At 27.1% G+C, this 17,125-nt stretch overlaps 1 protein-coding gene across 1 annotated transcript in view; it reads left to right on the top strand.

Annotated features, from left to right (window-relative positions):
* Srr (Serine racemase) overlaps positions 1 to 17,125 on the top strand; it is a 65,195-nt gene that overhangs the window by 27,418 nt on the left and 20,652 nt on the right. The window contains exon 3 of the mRNA XM_014422355.3: positions 11,711 to 11,781. Coding sequence (XP_014277841.1) covers positions 11,711 to 11,781 — 71 coding nt within the window. The remainder of the gene's footprint in view (positions 1 to 11,710; positions 11,782 to 17,125) is intronic.

The following is a 17,125-nucleotide window of genomic DNA, read 5'->3' as shown; positions in this document are numbered from 1 at the left end:
GTGCGTGTGTAAAAATGTGGTATAAGTCTGTTCTACTACTGATGTCTGAATGTATATGACTAAATATAATACTACCCAATGAAAGTAATTAATTAATAATGTGAACAACTACAACACATGAAGGGTCAGACTAAGGGGGGCTTAGTGCTTTTTAAGGAATTACCCTTTTTAAAATAACGTTTATACAAGGAAGTTACTTTTCTCTATATCACGCTCAACCGGCAGATTTTTCCTCTTTTCAAGGTATCCACTTTACAGTAGGGCTTAAGAATCCATTGGATTGACTCAAGGCTACAGTAATAGAATAAATAATTATTTGTCATAGCCGGACTCAAAGCCGGATCCTTAGAGTTAGTAGCTCAGTACCTTACCACCCCTTCCTCTAATCGATCAATAAAAAAAATAAATTTCTCTTCATACTTATATATAATGTAATAGATATACACATAGTTATATCCATTGCCACTCGAGTCCGGTGAGGTCATTAGTCTTCTCAATGGCCTTGGCAAGTAGCACGTTGTAACGAACAATGAACAAAAACCTGAATTTTAATTATGTTTATATTTAATTTTTAATCCTCTTATTACATTAAAAAAATACATGAGAAATTAGAATTGCAATAAAAAAATATTTATTATTGAACAGTAAATTAAGTTACAGTATTGTAAACAAGGTGGTGTCCTTGAAAACCTCTGTGGTATAAGATACAGCTATACTCCTATTAAGCTATTAAGATATAATTAATATTCCTTTTTTAATCACTAATAACTGATATAATCAATTATTATTAATTGAAACCCACAATTATGGCTAAGAACTTTCTTATTACTTATCCTCAATTATTCTTCATTATGTCTGACCTTTATTTTAAAGTTCACAAATTCGATGAAGTATAAAATAGAAACCTCCCAACCCCTTCTCGGGTTATATTGTGCATGAAGTTTACCTTAAGCATAATGTGTTGTGGACAATTTTATCAAGGAAATTTTCTGATTTTCGATATTTTTGGGTTTTGTAAATAAATATATTATGACCATGCTTTATCTGATATTAATCTTTATAGTTAAAACAATGTAATAAGGCAAAGCAAAAATATTCCGAATGATAGAATACCATTGCAATATTAAATTTATATTATTATAATTAATCATTATTATTTTACCATTACAACATTATATATTATGTTCATATGATTATAATTTACTACTACTAGGTTGTATATCGTTTGCTTACAAGTGAAACACATCAAGTCAAAATTTTCTAGTTTTGAGTTATTTGGATTTCTAGTCTAAAATATTTAAAAAATTAAATTCTAAAGACTTTATCAATATCATAAGAATCTGTTTATAACAAGTAAACTTACTATTTCCACAAAGTAAAAATAAAAAATTGTTATCATCAAATATCTCCAAACTTCAATTTACAACTTAGTTTATTTCACGTATAAACCAAAGAAATCATAATTTAATTATAATTTATTTTAAATTATAGGTTCTACTGAAAGCGTTTCATTAAAGTAAGTCAAACTTTTAATTTCACAAAGAAAATTGTGAAATAATTAGTCAAACATTTAATTTTACAAAGGAAATTGAAAGTTTGACTAATTATGCGGTTTATTAAAGTACATGAAATTGGGACAATAGTCCTGAAACGTTGTGCAACATTATGATAATTTAGAATAAACTATATTCAAATTAGGAGTTTTTAACCTCAAAAAATTTATTGAAATTGACTTACCAAACTTCCTTAAACGAAAATCCGGAATTTTTTAAAAATAAATTAAATTAAAATGATTGCTAAAATTACTTGAAGGTTTATTTAGTGCACGACTTTCTTAATCATAAACTTGTTTTTTATTTTAAAAAATACTTATTTCACCCATTCTGAGGAACATTTAATTGGCGATACCGTCAATAAATATTTTATTTTACAATTATTTTTTTTTTAAATAAGAAGATATGAAAACTCTTATACTTTAAGGAGATAGAATTTCGCATCATACCAATTTTTAAACAAAACTTGAGAAAGATTGCAGATTATTAAGTAACAGATCTCAAATAATAATAAAAATACTTTCTTTTTCTTTATCTTTATTGGAATTTACAATTGTACATAATTATACATTTAGTAAATTTTATGGATGTTATTATGGAGCGATACGGGCGTGTAGAATTTGGTAGCACTCGAATAATAAACATACTAAATATTTCTGGAATGGAAATAAAAACGGTATAATGTTTTTACACCGTTTAGTAAAATAAACTACTTACTTATAAAAATTTTGTAAAATAACATATTAATTATTTTAAATAAAGTTGTCTCTAATAATATTTTTTTTAAATTTCAATATATTTTTTGAGGTTAAAAATTCCAATTTTAATATATTTTATTCTAAATTATCATAATGTTGCACAACATTTCGCGACTATTGTCCCATAATCATGTACTTTAATTAACCTCATAATTAGTCAAACTTTTAATTTTTTTTCTTTGTGAAAATAAAGAAATCATTTGAGGATCATACTCCATTCATACTCCATTTTGAGAAAAAAAAATTAAAAAATAAGTTTATTTTTTATCCTAAAAAGGTTGCACTTTCCTTAACAGGGCGAAAGTTTTATACATACACACTACTTTGCTCAATTAGTCCACCACAAATTCTATGCGACTTTTCTCTAGTAAACGAAATAAAAAATAAAAAAAAAGATTCAGTTTAGTAATAAAAAGCTATAAGTATAGCTTCTTATTGATAGCTAATTAAAAATTAAAAGAAACTATCGAAAAAAACAACAGAAATAGAAGCTGTTACTTAGCTAATTAGCCATCAAATAAGATAAATGTTATGTTTATTTTTATAGGGTTTATATTGTTTTTCATCTATTTTTTTATTCTTTATCATTTTTTTATTTTTTTATTTTTTTTTTTATTCTTATTCACAACTTTAATATTATTGAACAACTGTAAAAAAAAAAAAAATAGAATAGAAGCTGTTACTCAACTGATAAAACATCAAGTAAGATAAATAGTAAGTTTATTTTTATGGAGTTTATATTGTTTCTTTTTTATATTCCTTATTATTTTTTTACTTTTATTCTTATTTGCAACTTAGATATTATTGAACCACTAAAAAAAGAAAATAGAAGATAAGATATTATTCAACTAATAATCCATCAAAGAGATAAATGGAATATTTATGTTTATAGGTTTTATCTATATTTAATTTTATTTTTTTTACAGTATTATTGAAATTTATCAAAAATATTATATTTATCACATCAGATATGTAATGTTAAACTGACGCTCACACCTATCTTAAATTTCATATTATTTACGGTGATAGTATGTTTATATATATATATACAATAATTAGCTGTTTATTACTCCACCATCTTAATTAATATGTATACAACGTTTTAGCTGATCAGGCCATCTTCAGTCAAAACATCTCATAATATATTTAAATACATTGCGATTCAAAAATATTATATTGTAGTATAGTAACTTTAGATTCATTCTAATTTACAATATGTTCAAATAAACATATTTTAACTTTGGATTAAACAAAATGTGTTAATAAAAATTTTTGAATTGTAATGTGTTTTAATATATAATGATTTTTTTTTATATATATGATGTATCTGAATATGGCTTGATTAGTCGAAAGGTTGTCAACATAGAAATAAATACTAAGTAAAAAAACAACCCGACTTTATTTAATATATCGATTTTCATTTTCATAACCTAAGTATGTAAAGCTAGTCCAAATCTGGAAAATTTGGTCTACTTTAAAAACAATATCATATTTCTTTTGCAACTGCAAATACATTAGTAACAAGAAAAAAAGATTTTATGCATATATCTCATTCATCTGACTAAAAAAAAATTAATAGATAACGCCAGGTTTATATTCATAACTTTAAGCAGCATAGGAAATGAAAATATTCCGAATATTTCGGAACGAGAACCCATCTGTTTGCTTGGTGTATATCTAAGTGGATGATATGGTTGTTTTTAGCTTAAAATATGACTTGATCATTGTTCCAGGAAATGTAACACTGAAAAATTGGTATCTGTTATTTCTTTGAATAAAACGCAAATTTCCTAGGGGGAAAATGTTATTGTTTACATTAAAGTTTTACCAAGACTATAAATAAGCTACCAATTTCTATTTCAGGGTCATCAAATTCGTAATCTATTAGTACAAGAGCCGGGAAGAAAAAATGGCAGTTATCTCGCCCCAATTTTTTATTACTTTAATGAAAACTACGTATAATTACTAGTCTAAACTGATGAGTCTGCCAAGTATAGGTAGGGGAAATAAAAAATGGTGGCTCCTTCAAAACCTAAAAAAAAATTAAATTAAATTAATGTTTCATTAAATTTTTTAATTCTATAATAATATTTTAATAAAAAATAATTCATTAAATTTTCATTCGGAGCTCTATATTTTAAAAACTACCAACAACACTAGAAAATATAAAAGAACATAATTTAAAGAAGAGCAAATTTACGGAAATATTAGCCCTAATAGAGCTTTTTACGTCCGATAGTTCTTGAGATATAGCTTTTTAAAAAGCAACATTTCATAAAAATGTACTAAAATATCAGTAGTTAGTTAATTTATTTTGAGAAATCTATATCTCAGGAACTATGTGACGTACAGATGTCTATTAGCAATAAAATTAAAGTTAATTTAATGTACTATAAAGTAGTTTATGACCTTTGCATTTGTAGGAATAGTAGTTTTCATGATATCTGTAAAAATAAATTGATGTTTAGTTGTTTGGACAATAAGTTTGATTTATAAAAAACTTTATTTCAGAAACCATTGGACGTACAGATGTCTGTCAGCGCTCAAATTAAAGCTAGTTAAATATACTATAAAATAATTAATAATGTTTATCTTTGTAGGAGTAGTAGTGTTTATGATATTTGAGAAAATAAATTCACAGAATGTTAATTTCTAGTTGTTCGTATAAAATGAAGGATTTTTGAGAAAATATATATCTAGACCTATAAGACTCACATATGTCTGCCAGCACTCAAAATAAAGGAAATTTAACTTACTATAAAGTAGTTTATGACACTTATCTTCGTAGGGGTAGTAGTTTATGATATTCACATATGAATATAAATTTGGCAAATGAAAATTTGTCCGAACATCTATAAATCAATTTATTTTAGCAAATTTCATGTAAACCATTACTCCTACGAAGATAAACATCATAGCCTACTCTATAGCTCATTAAACAAGCTTTAATTTGAGTGCTAATAGACATCTGTACGTCAAATGGTTTTTGAGATATAAATTTTTCAAAATAAATTCACTAACTACTGATCTTTTAGTATGTTCCATACATTTTTATGAAATGTTGGTTTTTAAAAAGCTATATCTCGAAAATTATTTAATGTAAATATCTCCATTAGGGCTCATATTTTAGTCAATTTACTCTACTTTAAATAATGCTCTCTTAGATTTGCTATTGTTGTTGGTAGTTGTAAATATATAGAGCTCCGAATAAAAAATTAATTATTTTTAATATTTTGAAACATCCGCCATTTATTATTCTCCCTACTTATACTTGGCAGACTCATCAATGTTTACTATTAATTATACACAGTTTTCTATTAAGTAATCAAAAATTTGGGTGAAATAACTGCCTTTTTTCTCCTCTTGGGCTCTTGTACTATACGCGAACTGAAAAATTTGACATCCCATTCAAATACATCGCGCTGAGTGACCCAATTGTTTTTTCAAAGCTGACGACTAAATGGTACGCGACAAGGGTGAGAATGGTGGTCCTGATTTGCTGATAGTAGAAAAGCAATTATACACTGGATAAAAAAACAAATAATTATCTACTAAATCTATTAAATTAAAGAACCGTACTATTGCCACAGACATCGGTATTTAGATTCACGGGTCAAATGCGATAACACAGTTTTCATTTATCAAATTATTCCTCTATGATTATTTTTATATCTAAAAACATTAATTTTCCTCGTTTGATACGCATATCACAAGACTTTTTATAATTCCACTCGGTGCATTTGGAATAATAATGCCCTTGTGGTCAAAGATTGTGTTCATAGTTCAAGCCCAAAAAAAAAATAGATTATAGATATTTCTAATAATATGTACCAATGAAAAAAAAACGAAGCCGGCTTTCTAATCTTGAGTATAAATATGTTTTACTTCAGGTTTATCATGTATATGTAACGAATCATTATCATTTTTATTTGTGACATTTTATTATTTAAAGTATATAGAGGAAAATAAAGACTGGCGTTTGCTTTATTGATGAATAATAATAATTAGTTGACCTATCAATCAAGGTTGTACAGGTGGTGGTGAAAAATAATCTTAAAAAAAAAAAAAAAGCCTACGTTTTGGTCCACATTACAGGCCTTCTTCAGGACTGCTAAGAAGGTTAGAATATATATTATATTTGTAACATATAATCCGTATTATGTATATATTTATCAAAAAAGAGGTTTTGAAAATAAAAAAAAAAAGGTTAGAATATTCCACCAGCCGGAATGGTCCCCATTCTCTGTTAGCTCCACGGCTATCACGCCACTCATGTACAAACCGCCTTCAGCGGACAATGTTTTTTCCTCATCTTATAATGCCATCAGGCAAAACTAGATAAAATGTAAATATGTTTAGATATAATTTTTCCTAGATTAAGTAAAATGTATATAATTGTAATTGATTCAAAATAAATAAATAGGAGGTTAGAAAAAAAAAAGGGTTAAGCATGAAACTATAAATTGTAGGGGGAAAAAATAAATTACGTTACTGAATTAAAAGGAATGAAGAGACATCCTCTCCCACTTCCAACCTAACTTCTAACCCTGCAAATCATAAAGTAAATGAATAAATAAAAGTAATAAATAAATCTATTAAATAAATCAAAATGCATCCTTATTAAGTCTTAGCATTCTTTATTATATCAATAGCCCAACGTTTCGGCCAATTCGGCCAACCTCAAGGATAATTTAAACATTTAACAACTTATTATGTATTCATTTGTAACAATTTCAAAAACAACATTATAATTAGTAATATACCATACCTTAAATATAAAGTCACACCTCAAATCAAAATTTAAAACAATGTTTAACAGGGTATTTTGCCCAGGTCATCAAATTCAAGTCAAAATCACCCTATAAAAAAGTCAATTAATAGAAAATCAAATTAATTATTAATAACCTTACCTAAGCTTATGTCTAGTTACCAATCCAATTTTTTTTAGAACTTCATTAGTTTTTAAAACTTTTATTTTAGATTAAAACTGAATAAAATCCACTATTAGATAAACAAACTATTTATAACCTTCCACACCAATAAATAAAGTAAATCATCAAAAATGTATTCCCCTTTCCAATTGCATATTTGCAACTGAGCAAAAAATATTAATTTTACTACAGTCTAATCCTACCTTATTTTTCTATTATTATGATTTATTAGTCTAATCCTACTTTATTTATCTATTATTACTTATTTATCCAGCTTACTCCTGTTTTACTTTTTTTTTTCATCCAATCCCGTTATTTTCACTTGTTTTTGTCGTTATTTCATCTTATTATGACTTTTCCCTCTATTTACTACGAAATTTGTTTTTACCATCTTAAGCTTCCTCTCACCTCTTCTTTATTTCATACTGTTGATATATTTTATTTTATATGGTTAATATTTTCATTTCAGAACGACTTTTTAGAACTCTTCATCCTTTCTGTTATTATTTCCTCGTATTTTACTATATTTCTTCATTTCGTGTGAGTTCATTTCCAAGATCCAAAGTTTTGCAATGCCGCATTCTCTTTTTTAAGGTCGCATATGATTGAATCTGGCTTCAATATCCCAGTTCTAACAAAGAGAAACAAATAAACAGAGAAATAAATGTAATTGTAAGACTGACACTCACTTCAGAACCAAACATTGCTAAGTTTTCCATAAGTCATCAAACATCCTTTAAGTTTACTTATGTGAAGAATTTATTTTTTCAAATTAAATTAAAAAATAAATCATCTAAAAAACACAGAATTGTTTTTTCTTAAAACAGAGAGGGTTAATTAAATAATTAACAAATTTTAAGAGGACGAACTTTAAAAAATAAAAGTATGGCCCCTGATGTAGAAACAATAAGATACTGTTAGAACAATAAGTCTGCTCCCAAAAATTCCATAAATTTATGAAAATCTTTATCAAACGAAGTAAAACTTTTCATGCACAATTTCTCTAAATTAATATTTACATCGACAAATATTCTTTTATATAATTCATTCTCCTTCCCGTCCGCCTTCACAATCTAATACCATTTTATTATCGATAAAAGAAATTTGTACCAAAAAATCAATTTAGCAGCTAATATGATGCACGTGAGTCATCATTTAGAGTTAATCAAAAAGAAACATGATCAATCATTCGAAAAAAGTTGTCTTGATAAAAATTATCTACCGTGTTATGGCGCATTATGTCAACTAGCAGTAACAATGGGCCAAGACATAACGAAAATCTTGTTCTAGCACGTAGATATCAACGCCTACGTTTCTGTTTGTTTTAAATTGCCTACTCCTTTATTTTATATGTTATATATTAATTTTTTAAGTCAATATTTTTAAATTTTATTCATTTTTAAGGAAATGAAGTGTCATAACATAACAAAAATGCTTAATATTACGGACAATGAAATAAAAATTATTGTTATAATTCTTTTAATTTTTTTTTATACAGTTTACTGAACGACTTTCATTATAATAAATTGATTTAGTAACAACGTTTTAACCACATTATTTTTTTATTTAAAATAAGAAGAGTATTGTAATAATTTTTAATTATTTTGGCTGAAATCATTGCTTTTTACTTCGAAGAAACAAAATTTCACTTCATATTATTTGTTTACAAGAGGCAGAACTCAGCTTATTCAAAAAAACGAAATGAACCGTTATTTAGTCTTCTAAAGCCCTCTCTAAATGGTTTTAACAAAGAATAATTCAATTATTTCTAATTAAATATCTGTTAAATTACTCTCCTGCAATTTATAATCACATAACTTAAATAGTATTTAATTATTATAAAAAAAAACTATTTTATTGGAAAGTTATTAATTAATAATTATGATGGGAGTGTCTCAAGTACATACAAGAGCGTACCCAGGATTAAAACTAGGGGAGGGCAACCCATAATCAATCAGGTTGTGATATTTCAACACGGAAAATTAAACCAAAATTTTAAGAAAATTATATATGTTTGTCGCAGTGGTTTATTAGTTAATACAATTAGTATTGGCTTAAAAAAATATGCTTTTTATTAAATTAATAATTTTTCACTTCTGGGGGGGGGGGCAACTGACCCCTCCTGCCCCCCGCTGGGTAAGCCCAGAATTGTAATTTTAAAAAAAAATCACTATTTAAAAACGGAAATATTAACTTTTAATTGAAAACTCTTTTGTACATATATTCATTTAATAAAAATTATGATATCAGAAGCTACTGTGTTGTGATGTTTGAGGTGCATGGGAATATTATCTGCTAATCATAATTTCATCCAGGAAGTTACGTAAAAATGTCCTTCCGTCCAAACATATCTCTACGCACACTATTTGCTGAATGTAGGATAAATCATAGGTGTAGTGAGCGCGTTATACATATGGGCCGTGAGTCAGCCCTGTGGGTTCAAGAGCCCTCCGGGATCCTATATCACCTCTTTACACAAACGTTGGTTCTTTGCAAAGTCCACCCCCTTAATGGGAGGGTGATATAAAACCCTTCATGGGTTGTAGCGGTGCATATTTAATTTTTTTTTTAAATATATTTATGCATACATACATACATACATAATCAGGTTGTTTGCCTTCGTTCCATGTTTGCCCTCTTGGGATAGGATATTTTTTCAATTCTAATTCCAACTGAGATTTTTTAGAAGAATTCAACCCCTATATATTTTTTTTTTCACGGGTTTTGAAACTAGTCAAACTTACCAACAGATTATTAACGGTTTTTGGAATTAAGTGATGTTTCACGATTTCTCGGCGGTGAAATTGTAAATTATGCATAGTTACTACCATTAGAGACCAGATAAAAAGAATTAAATAATTATTTTTTCGTATCAGACATACAATTCTGGAATATGTTCAAGTTCTCGTAAACGGACGACGAGGCTTGTAAAATTACTCCAAACCTCTTTATTGACGTTTCATCGATTCCTATGATTTTTAATGGAATTTCATAGATGAGGAATTTCATAGAATAGTACATTGCTGTAATTCCATCATTGGTAGATCCTAAACCATGTTTTGGTTAATTTCCAACTGATTTTGCATCTCTTACAAGTACTAAAACAGCTGATCACTTCCTCTGTAGTAATGCATTTTAAAAAAAAAATTACCTTACTTGTAAACTCCATTGCATCTAAAAAAAAAAACAATCCTTTAATGAGAGCAAACAGAGGACTAATTTGTCGAAAACGAAAAAAATCCGAATTCCGATATTAACGTTAAATTCTTGTTCAATTAACACCTGCCACGTTGTTTTCGGACTTTCCAACTATCACAGCAAACAAATATCATTTAATTAATAAAAATTGTGAGATTGACCTATGTCCACCTGAATCGGTAATTTCGTCAATTGTGATCCGAAAGAAACACAAAATAGAATAGAAATATCAAAATCAGTGCTAAATAAGCAAAATATAAAACGATGGAATATTATTTTAGGAGGATAAGAAGATTTATAAAACATGGTATAAATACGGATATAACAAATTAAAAGACAATATAGAACATGAAATAAAAAAACTAAAACAGAGGCAATAACATTAAACAGAAAATGTATTAAAGTAATTATAGATATAGTAAAACAAAAAATAATATTTTTTCCCATTTTTTTGTTACACTATGATTGTTATTAACTAATGTATTTGTTTATTTCACCAGTACATTTTTCGTTATATATTTTCTTATTTTATTGTTTGCATGTTTTTAATTAATTATTTCATAATTTTAACTATAAAATTATTTTTCATTTTATTTATTACTATTATTTTATAATAATAAATCATAATTATTATTTTTTAAACTATTTACGTTAAAATTATTATTAAAATAATTTTATTACAATTTTTATAAAATATATATAAATTTGTTTGCATATTTTTTATTAATTATTTCATAATTTCATATGGTATGTATTAATTTATTGGCCATTATATCAAATTCATTAAGGCCTGTTAGGACTAATCTTTGTAATGGTGTTAGTTCCTTTAATATTTTTTAATTCACTATATTAACGTACAAAATAAGGAAAATATTGTTGAAAAATATTCATTAATTTAAGTTAATTACAATACAAAAGGCGTTACAAATTTATGTAAAAGTAGTTAGTCAGTTCATTTTAATCCGGATTACAGAGAAATATTTTTCAAGCGTGAAGAGTTGTTTTATTTAAAACCCATAAAAAATAATACTTCATATGTATAATAATGGCTAATAACGACGTATGATCAAAAAATTGATTGCTGTATTTAAAGTATTCGATTACAATCACATATTTATGATATACTAAGGTAAAAATAATTTTGAATAAACTTGAGTATTATTTTCAGGAGAATGTTTTAAATATTTATAAACTTTTGCTATAATTTTTAGTAAAATCCAAACGATAGAAATCATTTTTTATTAATACCTTTGTATTTTTATCATTATAGAAATCACACCTGTCGGCTATAACTGGTATGGACATATATTTGAAAAAAGATTTTCTTCAGTTCACTGGAAGGTAAGATTACTCAGATTACATAAACAGTTCATGGAAATGAATATTTTAAATTACGATTCTAATTTTTCTTTAAATTCTTCCTAAATGAAATATTAATAACGTTATATAAGAAGAAAATTCTGAACTCACTTTAAGAATCGAAAACATTTTCATAGTAATAAAAATTTATACTGAATACGCATCAACATAATCGAATTCCAACACAATTCAGCCAAAAATATAAAAATCGAGAGGTCACAAGTCCTTGGGATAACTCAAGGATACATACTTACAGCTGACCAAATATCAATAACGTTGAAAACTGTTACTTCTATGTTCCTTTATCGTATTTCTTTTTCGGTCATGAATTCGGTTATTTATAATGTGTAACATATATATTTATTAGTGGTATGAGATGAAATTAATATTTAATTGACTTGAAATAAAGTAAAAGGTTTTCAATTTGATATATTTAAGTATTTTAATATGCGTGTTAGTGTATAATCTTTAAAACGTAGCAACTTTCGAATTGCGTTATTTTTTTATAATGGTAGGTATAACTGTTATTTAGTGATAGACATTAAATTTTTTTTTGTATGGAGATTGTTGAAAATTAATTATTTAAATAAAATTTATTACAGCTATTCCAAAAAAAATATTCCTCAGATTCACTCATTATGTATGTTGTTGCCAGCACTTTTAATTTTTGCCATATTATCAACTACAATCTTGCCACAAGGTAGAACATGTATGTTTATGCAACTTTACATTAAATGCAAATAAGTGATTTTCTTCCAATATAGGAGTTATTAGAATATTATATATTATGTTTTGTATTATATTTAATGTAGAATAAGAAACGATCATCAAACATACACCATATTTGAGAATTCTATCCCGATTTTTCAGCAAAATGATTTTTTGGATTTAAACTGAATCATCTCTCAATCAATTAATATTTAGTGAATTACAGCTACGTTTTTAATGAAAGTGATTTTATTCAAGCATTTCGTAAGAATGATTTTTTGTTAGCATTAGATCGAAATAAAATTGCTTTAGTATTTGAGTTTCTATAAGAATATGTCATAGAATATCCCCAATTCCATTAAAATTAAAAATTCCAGATTCATGGGGCTGAATATGAAAAAAAAACTTCATGCGACACAGTTGTTCCTTATGAAGTTTCAACCCAAATTTACAAAAAAAAAAAAAAAAATTGGTTTAATCAAGTCTTGAACACTCATATGTTATTTAAGTAAACAAATATAATATTTTTATTATTCATTACATATTTATTACTATAAGTTCATTTATCAATAAGATAAAATACTCTATTTTGGTACATATTTTGAAAAACAATAGTATTATTATCTATTCTTTTATAATGAAGAAATTTGTATAAATAAATATTGGATAACATTATTAAAATTTAGATTAATTTTGCATAATAATCGTAAAATAAAGATAGAACGGTAGACCCGCAAGCGTTTAAAATTTGAATGAACTATTTATTAGAAAATTGATCAAGAATAATGAATGGAAGTTTGTTTCCGCTCATAATTAATAAAGAATTATATTATTATTTTTAGCTTGCCTTAAAAATCATTATTTGCTTTCTCTTCATCTTGTTCTTCCCTCTTCTATTGCTGCGCAATGTGAGGTGCCTTCCATAGAGCTTGATCTAGTCTTTTTTTTTTACTGTAGTATATAAATATATAATAATTAATATTTCCATGGTCATTAGAAACATTGTGAAATATAATTAGAACAACTTTCGAATTAAAAATCAGCTCTAACATATTAAGATACAATACAATCGTTTTTATTCCTGTATTTGTAGAAAAAAGTTATTTTTAATAAGTGCTATTCCTACCTCTTGCCTGCATTGTTGAATATATTTGGAATATCATAGACCTCTTAGTTATTTAGAATTAATCCCTGAAGGAATATTTTTTATTCTTCTTTTCAGAACAAGTTTTAGTGCCGGGAGCAAATATTATGAACTCCGGCAATATCTATTCCTGCTCACAACTCGCCCCACGGGCTTACAAAAAATTGACTTGTATTGAAATGAAATGAATTACGGCCACTCCAAATATATATATAATTAAAAATTAAATCTGAACTGCTACAACCCATGAAGGGCCAGGAGTGCAGTAGTTTGTAAGGAAGTACTCTGTTACTAAACCAACGGTTGTGCAAGGTGATCTGGTCTCCATCGTCTGATTTTTTGCCACAGCCGGATTCGATCCGGATGGAGTTAATCAGAATATAATATAATATAATTTTTACGAGACAGAACTATTCGCATATATATCATATTTGGATATCATGTTTTAATTCTTTTTTCATTCCTTCTATTTTTAACTTTTTTGAACAAGACTAAATAATTTTTTATTTTTTTAACAAATAAATTATTAATTATCCTGACATTAATCTATGAACAATTACGAAGATCACCTTGTTACAGACCACTGCCTAAAGGCAAGTAAGTTTACTAAAGTAAAAGTAATATTATTTTAAGAATGAAAACACTTTTAAAAATCTTGATTAACATATTATTTAAATTTATTTATTCAATTAGTTAATTATTACTGCCATATTATTTTCCTTTCTTTTTCTGTTGATCTTTATTGCTGTATCTACCTAATTTTCGTTGTATTCATAAATGTTTTGCCTTGATCTTAACCTTCCCTCTTTCAAATGATAAGATACAGACTTATCATTTCGTTTAAGAACCTGATTTTATCACATGGAGGTGTTAGAGTTCTAGAGGTGAAATAAACGAAACATGAGTACACAGAATTAAAACTTAATTAATAATAAGTACTTGCTTATACATTTATAATTAGCATTTTTATAAGTGTTGGATTCCCTATACGATTAATGATTATGAATTTCGAAATAGACTTCGCTGAACACCCAACGTTATAGGAATTCTTCAGTTCTTGACACTGATCAATCAGCAACACATAAACTTTTTTACCTTGTAATATACTATATCTAAAAAGTGAAATAAAATATACTAATTACTATCGCTTAGATTTGGCAATCATTAATATGTTCTGCAGATATGTTTTCTGGTTTTTCACGCAGTTTTTTCATTAATAATCTATTTTGATGACGATAAGAATTATTTCAAGAATGAATAATGTAGCAAATCATTAATTCTTAGCAGTTAATTATTTTCGTGTGAGTTGAAGACATTTTAGGCCTTTTCTGGAATAAAATGATCTTGCAGTCACCCGTGGTCGTAAAGTTAGATTTTTAATTTCAATCCTAATCCACAAATGCCGATGACACATGTGTGCTTGCAGTTAATAATAACCCTTTAATTGTATCCCAAACTCTCCAATCCCATATCACAGCTCTCGAAGAATGGTGTCGTAATTGGAGGATAAAAATAAATTCACCTTTACAGTCCGTCATAAATCTACCGGACTACCCTACACTTGGGCTGCAACTGGACAAACGACTAACCTGGAGTCCTCACACAAGACTGAAAAGGCGGGAAACTGCACGTCGGTTTCGGATATTACAGCACTTACTAAACAAATGGTCTAAACTTCCGATTCATTACAAAAGATTGATTTACATGACAATAATAAGGTCTATCTGGACATACGGAGTTGAGCTTGAGGGCTCCACTAAACCTTCGAATTCCTCTCGTATCCAATCATTACAATCCAAAATCCTTTCAAAAATCCTCAATTCTCCCTACTTTGTCACAAATAAAATCATCAATAAAGACCTTATTGTTCCTTATGTAACCGATCTAGCCCGAACCAGATATTCCTTCCATTATAAATTCCCTGACCACCCAAACCTACTTGTTTCTAACCTTGATTCCTCTTCCATTCCTGACAATTCTCCGAGTGCTACCAATGGGAAGATCTTTACACGCTTGTATCACTCCATTATAATTGAGATCAAATTCACTGAATATATTATAATGTACCGTTACAATTTCAATAAATATATATATTTTTTAAATCCAAACCCAAATAACAACAAAAATCAAAACTACCTGACTTTTTCTATTTATTAGATTTTTTTTCTTTTCATTTCCAATATATGGAATATATAGTAAGTATTGTGATTGTGTAAAATTTCGAATTCCACTTTTTAATGCAAAAACAAGTGTCCAGATAACTAAGCCTCGCAAAATCGTCTGTGTGTATTTGAATTGCTTAGCTCAAAAACGAAAATTTAACCGAAACTAAAATTATATATTTAGATGTATGCTTAGAATGTTTCAACTTTTTAGTTAAAATCGACCTTGCGGAAGTACCAATATGTATGATTGATTTTACTCCTTTTTTTTACTTTTTAAAAAACTTAATTAAGCTAATCAAGTATAATGAAGGTTAATTAACCATCTCGCATTGTTATTAATAATGAAAAACTAATAAATATGAGATATGAAGGAATTCAGGAATTAATTAAAGGAGAAATACAGACTATAAAATCGGTAATAGCCGAGCGTACCCGATCTTTACCAATCCTGATAATATGTACACAGCTTTATCTTTTGTTGTATTTAAGTTGTAAGTTGTTGTATTTAAGTAAGTTGTATTCTAGGCAGGAATAAATTTGATTTTTCGCATCTCTAGAAACTTTTAAATACGAATTTTATTAGTAACAATAATAATTTAAAAAAATCACTTTTCAGGGTGGTAAGTGAAATTGATTTCTAGGACTACCAAGTTACACTGCTTGTCATACACATAAAATTGTTTTACTAATAAAGTTATTATTTTTTCTTTTTACTGATAATGTCCGTTGGGTTCTTTTAAATGTACATTTATTTCCAAAAATCTTAACTTCTAGGATATATGTAATCTGATCCATTATTTTAGAATCACAGCTTAGTTGATTTTAAACTATAGGGCATGACGCCTTTCAAACATTCCAATTTAAATGCAAGGATGCGTAGGATGAAGACCACGCGACAAGTTACTTCCCATAAAAGATCAGCCGCCCGTGCGCAGTGGGATGAATGGCAAATTTATGTGTAAATGATTCTGGATGCGGCTTATTTCGTTTTTATATCTATAAGTGACTACACTTAGGTATAAATTGATAGATAAAGCCAGCTTTATTGTGGTTGTTTTTTATTAGTGGGATTAATTTTTAATTATTAAATATCAATCAAAATATTTAAAAAAATAAAATAAATCTTTTGGACCACATTCAACCCACACTATTTTATGTAAAATAATGGATTTCTAGGTAAAAACCTAATTGCATTGCACCTGGCAATCTATATCCCATTCGAGTAAAAATAGGTTTACATTAAAATCTAAGATGATATAAACCTTCATCTTGTTATATACCAAAAAAGATTATTCGAGAAAAAAAAAGT

The sequence above is a fragment of the Halyomorpha halys genome, unplaced genomic scaffold (genome assembly GCF_000696795.3).
Source record: "Halyomorpha halys isolate HHAL.00 unplaced genomic scaffold, Hhal_1.1 Scaffold367.1, whole genome shotgun sequence".
Lineage (NCBI taxonomy): Eukaryota > Metazoa > Arthropoda > Insecta > Hemiptera > Pentatomidae > Halyomorpha > Halyomorpha halys.
The sequence above is the reverse complement of the archived record's forward strand: the minus strand, read 5'-3'. Positions and strand labels throughout refer to the sequence as shown.